This window comes from Orycteropus afer, unplaced genomic scaffold (assembly GCF_000298275.1).
Source record: "Orycteropus afer afer isolate SDZICR_OR568_19922 unplaced genomic scaffold, OryAfe1.0 scaffold00067, whole genome shotgun sequence".
In the NCBI taxonomy this organism is placed as follows: domain Eukaryota; kingdom Metazoa; phylum Chordata; class Mammalia; order Tubulidentata; family Orycteropodidae; genus Orycteropus; species Orycteropus afer.
Genome location: NW_006921654.1, coordinates 10,728,013 through 10,739,818, shown reverse-complemented (window position 1 = coordinate 10,739,818; position 11,806 = coordinate 10,728,013). Strand labels below are relative to the sequence as shown.

The window sequence follows — 11,806 nt, the reverse complement described above, 5'->3', positions numbered from 1 at the left end:
ATGCTGCAGCCAGCACCCTGCCCCGGGTTAGGGGGCTGGCACCGCCAGCCTGGCCTCCTGCCTCTGCTCCTGGCTCTCCTTGGCATAAGCTGGGCAGAGACGCAGCTGCCCCAGCTGCAGGAGAAGCCGGCTGTGATGCCTGGAGGTAAGGGGCCCTGCATGAGGGGAGGTGGAGGAGCCAAGAGCCCTGTGGAGGGTGACCGGGGACATTTGAAGCCAGTTTCCAGGCCTGAGCCCTGGGCTGTGCTGGTGCTTTTAACGATGACCCCTCAGGACAGTCCAGAGATGGAGGGGGAGGCCGGGCCTGAAGAGGAAGGATGAAAGGGGCAGGGGGTCGAGGGGGTGAGGAACACTGGGCTGGAGTATGTGTTGGAGGGGGGTGGCCAGGAGAGAGTCAGTGGCCAAAAAAAGGCCCAGCTAGAGAGCTGCCCCAAGCCCAGGACTGGCCCCTCACACTTGACCCTTTCCATCACCTCCAGCTCCTTTCTCCATCTCTCATCTCCTTCCATCTCTCTGGCTCCTTGCCCTTCCATGTGTACCTGCCACCCTCTTCCCCAGCAGTCCTCAGACCTGGCTTCCTAAGAGCAGGTGTCTGCTCAGCTTCCCACAGTGACCCCCATCTCATCCCCCCGGGCACAGGCCCCAGCCCCAGTGCTCACACGGCCGCCCCTCTCTCCCACCCCCAGTCCTAAGCCGGAAAGAGAGCTTCCTGCTTCTCTCCCTGCACAACCGCCTGCGCAGCCGGGTCCACCCCCCTGCAGCAAACATGCAGAGAATGGTGAGTGAGGGGCTAGGAGGCTCGGCAGGTGCCCCCCACTTGCGCCAGCTGGGTGAGGACAGCCAGATAACCCTGCCCACTGGAGGGACTGTGGTCCTCGTCACTGGGGGGCTTGCAGCTTCCTCTTCCCCAGGGTGACCCTCAACGCAGGAGGCTAGGCCCCTGGCTCACACTTGCCTGAAGAGCAGAACTTGGGCCTGCCTTCGAATCCTGTTGCCACGGAGACCAGGAGACTCGAAGGAGCCATGGTCCCCTCCTCCAGAAAAGAATTTCACAAAGAAGTCCCAGCAGGATCTGAGAGCAGGAGCCAGGGAGGGAGAAGCATGGTGGTGTGTGTGTGTGTGTGTGTGTGTGTGGTGGGGGGCGGGTGACAGAGGGAGAGAGAGAAAAAGAGGAGAGGGAGTGAGACCAGGGTCATGGGGAGGGGGCCCCTCCCGAGATCAGTGATTCACACTTCAGTGAGAGCAGAGGGTGGGGGTGGGCCTCCCACCACCATGACCGGGGCTGTGCGCTGGGGGTATCAACCTGGAGCTTGGAAATGCCGCCCCCATAGTCTGGGACCCCAGCAACCTCGGCCGATAGCAACAGGCCTGGGAGTGGAGGGCTGGCAGGTTCCCCATGGCTGCCTCCCGTAACCTCCTCCGAGGACTGGCGTCAGTGGTGGCGGTGACCCTGAGAGCTCCGGGGTCAGTTTCCCAGGACAGGACGTGGGAGTGGGGGGGGGTCCCTCCTCCCACTTTCCCTTCCCGGCAGCAGTTCTGCCCCCTCCTCAGCCCAGGCGCTGGGCAGCCAGTGTGCTCGGCCAACCCTAGGCTCTGACTGCCCACTGCCTGTAACCCAGCCACCTGTAACACCTGGGGGCCTGCAGGCAGCAGGGACAGATGGGATCAACTGGTTAGCAGTGGGTACACGTTTTATGGCCCTTTGGCCAAGGTCTTAGAAAATAGTATTTCGAAACAAGATATGTGTGCCCCCTCCCCCAACCCAGGCATCCCTCACATCCGTGGCTGACTTGGGGTCTTGGCCCCCTGCAGACTTCTAGGGCTCCAGAGAATCCTTTCTTTACACACAGAGAAACTGAGGCTGTCAGGATGGGGTGAGGCTACGGAGGGCGCAGGGGAATCCTTCATCAGAAATTCTCGGCTGCCCAGACCGCTGGGGGGCAGGCCCAAGCTAAACACCTTCCTACTCCCCTTTAATCCTCACAAGCCTCTTATTCTATGGGCACCTTACCAGAAACAAACCAAACTCACTGCCGTCAAGTCGGATTGGACTCATAGACACCTCTCCTTGGGTTTCTGAGGCGGTGTCTCTATGGAAGGAGACTGCCCAATCTTCCTTCCCATGGGCACCTTATTGTCCCCATTTTACAGATGGGGACATTGAGTCTCATGGAGCTTGGTGACTCCTGGAAGTCACACAGCTCGAATGAAGTGGCTGTGCTGGACAAGGCAGTGGCAGTGGGGTGACTCAGGTCTCCCCGATTTTTGAGTCCCTTTCAGAAGAGTTGGGGACTGGGGGAGGGTGGGGTGGGGCAGTCAGCGGGTGTTCGGATGGGAGAGCAGATTAGGGCCAGCTCCGGAGAGCTCTGTCTGGCCCTTTGTTCCCTCCCTGGTTCCTCTGCACACTCTGAGGCCTGGGGTGGGGACTAAGGAAAGGGAAGCCAGGCATGACTGCAGGGGCTCTTTCGATGGCAGGAGAGCTAGGCCAGGTGGGAGCAGCCAAGCCTTTCTGACAATGGCCATGGCCAGTTTTACCCAGAACCAGTTTGAAAGGTTTGGGCACTGCCCAGGGCTCACATTACCAGTCACGGGAAACGGCAGCCGAAACCCATCCCACACGTGTGCTAGTGCTACTCCCGTAGGGACCCCTGTCCTCCTCGGGGGTCTCCTGGGCAGGGTGCCCACAACAGGAGAGGAGGGAGATGGAGGGTCTCAGGTAGTCAGGTGCCCGGCATCCCTGTGCTTTTTCCAGCACATGTTGGGAGAGCTATTGTCTGACCCACCCCAGCAAGGTCAGGAGGACTGCCAGCAGGACTCCTAGTCCAGTGCTCTCCTCTCTGCATGGGCTGGCACCCCGAGGATGCTTGGGAGATGTCTGGGCCAGTCTCCTCCCCTTCACCCAGGGTCCCCTGCTGTTTCTCCGTTTGTGCCACCCTCAGGACTGGAGCGAGAGCCTGGCCCGACTTGCTCAAGACAGGGCAGCCCTCTGCGGGGCCCTGGCACCGAGCCTAGCTTCTGACCCGCAGCACGCCCAACAGGTGGGCTGGAATGTGCAGCTGGTGCCTGCAGGCTCAGCGTCCTTCGTGGAGGTGGTCAGCCTGTGGTTCGCAGAGGGACAGTGGTACAGCTATGCAGCAGCTGAGTGTACCCACAATGCCACCTGCACCCACTACACTCAGGTGAGTCAGCTGCAGGTGGGGTAACGTACCAGTGCTGAGGCCCCTGAGGCCTGCTGAGGTCACTCAGAAGATTCTATGCTTTGTCTAGAAAATACATGGAAGAGAAATGGCTGAATCATAAAGGACACGCACCTGCTACTTTACTAGGTGTTGCCAAAGTTATCGCACCAACTATACTCCCACCAGCAACTGTCCCCACCACCCAGTACTGGCAGACTCCTTAATTTTTGCCAAACTCAAGAGTGAAATGCCACCTCGCTCTGTTTTTCATTTGCATTTTCCTGACACTTAACAACACCCACGGTCTAGAACCAGAGGATCAGTACCTGGTGCAGTAGTGGGCTTCCACACCCCTGCTCTAGGGTAGAGCTGTCAGGTTGGCAAGGTCTCAGGCCTTGTTCACTTGGGTGTGATATGAAATAATGTGATAAGAGGTTGTGTGTGTGTGTGTGTGTGCATGTAGCATTTGAAACTCATCGTTCAATTTGGTTTGCTAAGTATTATTTGCTAGTAAAATTGGCCTCTAAATTGTCTCCTATCTCATGGTCCTCTTACCTAGGTTATAGCATTGTCATTTTGGCCTCTTGGAGTGAGTCGAGAGTTTGTCCTCATTTTCTACTCCCTGCAAGGATTTCCGTGAGATTTTCCATAATTCCTGTAAAATTACTTGGGCCTTACTCTGTTGTTTGTTTCTGTTGTTTGTTTTGTACGTGAAAGTACGAGTGGATTTTTAACTACTGATTCAACTTTTAAAACTGGTTACAGATCACTTCAGATTTTCTATTTCTTCTTGAGACAATTTTGTCACACTCTGTTTTCTAATAAATTATTCATTTTTTGTGCACATTTCCCATTTCATTGGCTATGATTTTTCACTATTTAACAGATACTTAAAACTAGAGTCAAATAGATTTTTTAAAATATCTATCATATCGCTAGCTATGTCTTTTTAATTCCCTATATTATCTGCTTATTCTTCTACTGTATTTGGTTAACCCTACTATTGTTTTTATCTTCTTGACATGAATCCATACTTCATTAATATTGAGTCCTTCTTTATTTCCACCATGTACATTAAAAGCTGTAAATTTCCTTCCATACTTCTTTAGTAAATCCCTTATGTTTTGATTTTTAGTGTCTTCTATGTCAGGTAGGCCTAAGTGTTTCCTAATTTCCATTAGAAATTGTCTTTGATTTTGATGTATATATTTAAATTTCCAAACCATGTTTTTTTTCTCTTTTATTACTTCTAAATTATTTACTTTAAATGTTGTGGCATTGCATTCATAGAATGTGATCTGTAGAGCTGTGATTCTTTGGTTTTTTGTTGAAACTTACTTCATGGTTTAGTAAGGGGTTAATGTTTGTAAAAGTTCCACACATTCCTAGAAAGAAGGTATGTTCTCCAATTGGTGGATGCATATATACAACAACATGTTCCTATTTCCCTGCACAACCCAGGCTCGTATTTTTCATTTTTAGTGTCTACTAGTTTGCTAAACTATTCCTTTGCATTAACTATGTGTGCTTTTTCCAAGTTGTCACTGATTTTAAGACTTTAAATTTTCCATACCACTAAAGGTCTATAAAGGAGCTCTGGTGGCATAGTGCCTAAGGCACTTGACTGCTAACCAGAAGGCTGGCGGTTCAAACCCACCAACCACTCCTCGGAAGGAAGGTTGGGCAATCTACTTCCATAAAGATTTACCACCTTGGAAACCCAATGAGGTCACTATGAGTGGGCCTGTATCCATTAGCTTTTTCTTTTCTTTTCTTTGGTATCCATTACCTTTTGCTGCACAACAAAGCTTAGTGGCTTAAAACAAGTTATTTAGTTCATGAATCTGGGGGCCGGTGATTTGGGCCGGACTCAGCCAGGAGGTTCTTGTGGCTGGGCTCATGCAAGCAATAGCAATCAGCTGCCAAGATGGCTGGGAGAGGCTGTCTAGAGTGGCCTCCACTGGCTCCTGTCTGTCTCATGGTCATTCAGCCTCCAGCAGGTTAGCTTGAGCTGTTCTTTTTTTTTTCCACTGAAACATCTTTTTTTTTTTTTTTTATTAGGATTTGGGTGAAGATTTACAGAGTAAATTCACTTTTCATACAGCAGTTCACATATACTTTGTCTCATGTCATTGACCAAAATTTACAATGCAGCAGCTCCCCTCCCACTTCCTCCCCATAGTTACCTCCTCTCAGTGTCCATCCCTTCATACTCTTCTGCACCCTGAGCTATCTCCCTGTGCATAAGCAGCCTTTCCTTCTCCCATGATTGTTCTCTCCAGGGCGTGTGTCTACTTGAGGTAAATGTTTAACTCACATGCCTATACTTTGTTTGGCTGGAAACCACAGTTGTGGGTTCAATTCCAGACCTGAAGGGCAGCTAGGGGCCATAGTCTCAGTGGTTCCACCAGGCTCTATTGGACCAGCAAACCTGGTCCCCACCTTCTTTTTTTTTTTTGCCTCCAAATGATTTTGAGTTTTGTTCCACATTGTTCCCCCTCTTTATGCAGGATCTCCTACATCCCTTCCAAGTGGATGGCAGTGGTAGCTGGGCACCATCTAGTTCTTCTGGTCTCATAGTTGTATAGGTTGCAGATCGGATGGTGTACCAGTCGCTAGAGCTTGAGCTGTTCTATAAGAGGGAGTGAAAATTGCAATGCCTCTTGAGAATTGGCTCAACATCACTTCTGCTCATCCTGTTGGCCAAAACAAGTCACAAGGCCAGCCCAGAATCAAAGGGTAGGAGAAGAGATTCTTCCTCTTGAGGGGAAGAACTGCAAAGGTACATTTACAAGAGTGGACTGTAGGGACACACAGGCGGTTGTGGCCAAGTCTTCAGTCTATCTCAAGGCCCTTGCATGATCTTTCTTTTGCCACACTCCTCCACCCAGTCACAACTTCCTCTCCCTTCAGGGGTGTCTGCTAAACCCTCAGCCCCTCCACTCCTCCAGCCCCATGAAAACCATCCTAGATTATACCCACCTATCCTACACCCCTGCCCAGCACAGCTGTTCCTGAAGCCCATGAGTTGAGGGAGCTGCTTCTCTGCTTGATTTATAACAAAAGCTATGTCCTCCCTCCCCAGGCAAACATCACCTGTGCTGCTGGCCCCCACTGGGAATAGGGGTGGTCTGTGATGGGGTTTTGACCACTATGTCTCTTGTGCAGTAATATATCAGACAGTGTTTCTCTGCTATTCATAAGGTTTTCCCTGGCCAATTCTTTGGGAAGTGGATGGCCTCTTCCTTCTTCCTAGTCTGTCTCAGACTGTAAGCCGGGCTGATACTTGTGCACCATGTGCACCCCACTGGGTTTGAAACACCAGTGGCACAGCCTCGAGACTCACAGCAACACGTCACCACAGTAGGACAAACTGACAGACAAGTTTGTCTCCCTTAGCTGTTGGAAACCTCTCCAACCACCCTTACCTGGATCCCTGCGGCTGACTCCTTGATCTGTTCCAGTCCCCTTTGCCTTTTCTGTCCCCTCCCTGGGGAAGGCCTTCGACGAGATGGATTGACAAGGTGGCTGCGACAATGGGCTCAAGTATAGCAAGGATCATGGAACTGGTACAGGATTGGGCAGTGTTTCATTTTGCTGTGCATGGGGTCGCTATGAGTCGGAAATGACTCAACGGCACCTAAACACCAACACCAACGTGTCTCTTGCAGCTCGTGTGGGCCACCTCGAGCCATCTGGGCTGTGGGTGGCATCGCTGCTCCGTGGGCCAGGCAGAGATGGAGGCCTTTGTGTGTGCCTACTCCCCAGGGTAAGCCCCCATGACTGCAGGGCCCACCATCCTCTGCTGGACCAACTGTGGTGGATGGTGGGTATAAGAAGGAATACTTTCACCCAGGGTAAGACACTACCCACCCACCCAAAAGGCCTTGACCTCCGGGTGTGAACCCTTGTTGGAGAGGGGAAGAGTGGGAAGGCAGAGGGTATAGGATTGGACAGCACCCAAGGTTCTGACCATGCAGAATGTGGCTGCTTCTCTTCTGAAGTCCTACTTGGAAGTGCTACCCCATTTTCAGGGTATATGCCCACTGTTAGTTTAGGGGTCATCTTTTCCTTTCTAGGAAACCCTCCTATCTCCCTTTGATTCCTAGCTGGGCCAGAGGAAGCTGAGGGGGCCATGCCCTCCTCTTGCCCCTCCCCTGCCTCGCCCATGGCCAGGCCCTTCCAGACTGTCCGGTGCTTATTCCCACAGAGGTAACTGGGAGGTGAATGGGAAGACAATCATCCCCTACAAGAAGGGCACCTGGTGTTCACTCTGCACGGCCAGAGTCTCAGGCTGCTTCAAAGCCTGGGACCATGCAGGAGGGCTCTGTGGTGAGTGCCTCACTCTGCCTGCCTTCTCCCAGGGCAGCAGGTACATGAAAGGTTGGGGTGGGTATCCTGGGAGAAAAGGGTGGGCAGCATCCTGAGGGGCTGTCCTGGAAGCCCCAGGTTCTCAATCCCCTGGGAAGGCACCTGCCTGGCCTCCAAGGCAGAGGCCCCCCAGGCAGAGGCCTCCCTCTTCTAGTCCCCTCTTTGTCTGACCAGAGGTCCCCAGAAACCCATGCCGCATGAGCTGCCGGAACCACGGACACCTCAACGTCAGCACCTGCCGCTGTCACTGTCCCCCTAGCTACACAGGCCGATACTGCCAAGGTGAGCAGCACCCGGAGTTCCAGAACAGGACCAACTGCTCAGGGACCCAGAGTATGTGGACGACACAGGCAGCCACCGAAGGGGAAGGAGGGAGGCCGAGCCAGGTGTCGGGGGGCCATGTCTTGGACAGGGGCTGTGCATGCACTGACCAACAGGTTCTAAGAGTCTGGAGTGTGAGAGAGTGCTGTTGTGTCCTGGCTAAGCATGCACACTGCATCGATTCCCTGAGTGTTGACTGTGTACCTGAGGGACCCGCCTAGGCCCTTAAGCCAAATGGGGTGATGGGAAAAGTATAGAATTAGGTTCTTGTTCCTACTGTCCCCTCTGCCCAGCTCTATGACCATGGGCCTATGACCTATGCTTCTCTCTACACTGGGGCTCGAACCCAAGATGCCAGGTGCAGAAGCCAGCTGGCAGCTCTGGTGGGCTCTGTCATGGAGAAAGGGTTCTTCCTGTGGTTGGCCAGCCCCTGCGTGAGCGGCAGGGCCAATGGCTGTGGACTGAGTGCTGCCTGTCCGGCCCCAACCCACAGTGCGGTGCAGCATGGGGTGTGTGCACGGCCGGTTCCGGGAAGAGGAGTGCTCCTGCATCTGTGATGTCGGCTTTGGGGGTGCCCAGTGTGACAGTGAGTCCTGCCCCAGGAGCCCTCCAGCTGTGGGTGGAGCCCACTGGGTGTGTCTCTTCCCAACTCTGGCTTCAGTCATGACACAGTAGTCACTTGAAATTGGCCATGGTAGGAGTATTTACACCACCAAAATTTCCAAACCAAACCCACCACTATCGAGTCAATTCTGACCTATAGCGATCTTACAGGGCAGAGTAGAACTGCCCCATAGCGTTTCCAAGGCTGTAAATCGTTATGGAAGCAGATTGCCTCATCTCTCTCCTGCAGAATGGCTAGCGGGTTAAAACTGCTGACCCTTTGGTTAACAGATGAATGCTTTAACCACCCAGCCACCAGGGCTCCTATTTATACCACAGAAATGGGTAAACAGTACAAATCCTGAGATGTTTTTGTTTTGAAGAAGAATTGGCTGTTATCTAGTTGCCAGCACCCACTGCCCCCACCCACTCTCCAGCCTGGAGCAGGTGGCCTGGAGAAGGTGCACCTTGAGCTCCGCTCCCTGCAGGGCGGGAGAGGGTAACAATTCTGAGGTCCACACACACGAACAGGTGGCTCACTCCCCAGCCAAGGTGCACTTTCCCTTCCACACCTGCGACCTGAGGATCGACGGGAACTGCTTTATGGTGTCCTCAGAGGCAGACACCTACTACGGAGCCAAGATGAAGTGCCAGGTGACGGGGACCCCTGCCTTCTCAGGGACCCTGATGGAGGGACCCTGGGCTAAGAGGTGGTTCTCGGACTTCTCCTGGCCTCAGTCTCTTCATTTGTATAAATCAGGAACCACAGACTCACAGGCCCTTGGAAGCCAGAAGGTCACATAGTGAGCTAAGGGACTGCAGGCACAGGGTCCCCCAGACACCACCCAGGGGAACCATCCTGGTCAGCTCCAGCTGCAGGATGCCACGCAGGATGCGAGTTCAGGGTGGCCAGAACTCAGCATTTTTCAAGAGCCCAAGAAATCCCGATGTTCACGTAGCCCTTCTTGATTTATTAACACAGGCGACCAACTCAGACCTATCTAAGACACGGTGCCTGTGCGCTGACTCTGGGTCCCTGAGCATGAGAGGGAGGGGAGGCAGGCAGAGAAGCCTCTGGAGAGCAGGAGACTGGCAGACCGGCCAGCCCTGCGTACACTGCTAGCGTGCACACGCCTCCTCTCCTGTGATGCCACAGCTGCAGTTCCAGGAGGGAAGGGCTGCCAGAGCATGGGGCCTTACCAGCCTGACCCAACGTGGGGATTACAGGGAAAGGGTGGAGTGCTAGCCCAGATCGAGAGCCAGAAAGTGCAAGACATCCTTGCCTTCTACCTGGGCCGCCTGGAGACCACCAATGAGGTGACGGACAGTGACTTTGAGACCAAGAACTTTTGGATCGGTGAGTGCCTGGCTTGTTCAGGGGTACAGTGAGTGTCGGGTTTGGGATACCCAACACAGCTCCAGGAACACTAGGATATGGAAGCCCAGAACACCCAGCAGCCAATGGTAAGGGTCGAGAGAGGGCTTAGAGCCCGGGATGAGGCTAGTGTCAGGCTGGTAACCTCCCACCCCAGGGGAAAGGGCTGAACTGCTAGGGAGAAGGGATAGTGTTGGAAAGGCAGCCTCCAGGGCTCTGACCCTCCTCTCAGACCCATGGGTCTTGGGCAGTGTAGCCAACATTGGCTGCCCTGCCCCAGGCCTCACCTATAAGACTGCTAAGGACTCCTTCCGCTGGACCACCGGGGAGCACCAGTCCTTCACGAGTTTTGCCTTTGGACAGCCTGACAACCAGGGGTGAGTCTGGGGTGCCACTCTCCCTGGGGGCCACCTTCTTATCTGGGCCTGCCTAGCTAAGCCTTCATACAGCACTAAAGAACTGCCACATAGCCTGCTACCTGGCTAACTGCAGAGGGTCTGGGCCTTACTGGTAGCTGGCTAGCCAAAGAAGTCCAGGCACAAGAGGTACAGGCTGGGAGAGGGAGCCACAAATCATAAAGCAGGGCCTTGCTTCTAGGAGAGTGCCCCCCTAAGAGAGAGGGGACCCAAGAAGACCTCATCTGTTCATCTATCTCCATCACCCCTCAGCACCCACCCGCAGCCACCCACCCCTCTACCTGCTGTCCACTCATTTCCCCAGCTCCCCACTGGCTTGGCCTGCATCAATACACTGATGCTGGCATTCTGCCAGCCTCCACCCCTGGCATCCATTCATGCACCCAGTCTGCCTACTGGCCATGCTGTACTGAGGGCCTTTTGCTTCTGTGGCCCTTGCTTCTAGGCCCAGGAGTGCCTAGCACAGGTATGGCAGGGGGTGGGGAGGTGGTCATGGAGGGCTTTAAATATCTCAAAGACTCCTTCACTCCCTTTCTGGGATCCAGGCCTGTGCCCAGCCTGTGGCCTGGAGGTAGTGGGCCTGCCTTGGGCACCTACTGTGAGGGAAGGCCCACAGGACTTGGGCCCGACTGTTCCCAGTACTCCCCAACCCCCTCCACCCAGAGTGGCTGTGTGCTGGCAGTGGGATAGGTGGGGCTGTGCTGGAGACCTCCCTTGCTTCTCTGAGAAGAGCTGCAGGGGGGTCTAGGAAGCAGGGGTGAGAGCTCTGGGGGAAGGCAGGGTCTGGCTTCCAGCAGATGCAAGTGGCCTGCTGTAATGGGGAATTCAAGCCTCTCCCAATCTCTTCATGCTACTTCTCCACCCTGAGCACCCTGCATCTTGGCCAGCAGGTTTGGCAACTGTGTGGAGCTGCAGGCATCGGCCGCCTTCAACTGGAACGACCAACGCTGTAAAACCCGAAACCGTTACATCTGCCAGTTTGGTGAGGGCCTTCCCACCACTGCTCACCTCCAGCCTCTGCCCCTGCCCTGCCCCCCTTGCTGAGGTACCCACTGGTGGCTCCAGGCTGTGGGGTATCCAGGTCACATGCCCAGAGCATGTCCGAGCACAACAAGCTGCTGAGTACATCCTCCTTAGAGGCACATCCTGAGGCCCAAAGGGGAACAGGGGCCCAGCATCACACAGCAAGTGCACACAGAAGCGGGACCCTAGAGTCCTGCCTGGGATTGCTCTAAGTTCTCTTTCTTCCTATCAGTAAAGCTGCTGCTACTTGGGCACCTGTCTGGTCCCTAAGTGATCCCTGATTCCCTAGAGCCCAGGGAACTATAGTTGAAGGCTGAAGTGAAACCTGGCCCAGCACCAGCTCCTAGAAGCACCTGCCAGAATGGCCTGGAGCTTCCACATGGGGCCATGACTATGGTACTCCTGGGCTGGGTGCAGCAGGATGCCCATCCACACTGCCTGGGCTCCCCCGACCCTTGCTCTTTTCTGCTTCCTTTCCAGCTCAGGAGCACATTTCCCGCTGGGACCCTGGGCCTTAA

General features: G+C 54.1%; 1 protein-coding gene across 1 annotated transcript; it reads left to right on the top strand.

Annotated features, from left to right (window-relative positions):
- LOC103196653 (C-type lectin domain family 18 member A-like) lies at positions 1-11,806 on the top strand. Its single transcript, XM_007940419.1, has 12 exons — positions 1-145; positions 687-778; positions 2,940-3,179; positions 6,851-6,948; positions 7,390-7,511; positions 7,725-7,832; positions 8,365-8,457; positions 9,022-9,128; positions 9,702-9,831; positions 10,130-10,226; positions 11,156-11,247; positions 11,769-11,806. Exons 1-12 carry the CDS (start codon positions 1-3, stop codon positions 11,804-11,806), a joined length of 1,362 nt encoding a protein of 453 aa, XP_007938610.1.

Bases quoted from the DNA above. Each gene is read 5' to 3' on its own strand.
- LOC103196653 (XM_007940419.1), top strand. From the start codon at position 1: ATGCTGCAGCCAGCACCCTGCCCCGGGTTAGGGGGCTGGCACCGCCAG. The intron at 146-686 runs GTAAGGGGCCCT...TCCCACCCCCAG, and splicing joins GCCGGCTGTGATGCCTGGAG to TCCTAAGCCGGAAAGAGAGC. The intron at 6,949-7,389 runs GTAAGCCCCCAT...TTATTCCCACAG, and splicing joins GTGTGTGCCTACTCCCCAGG to AGGTAACTGGGAGGTGAATG.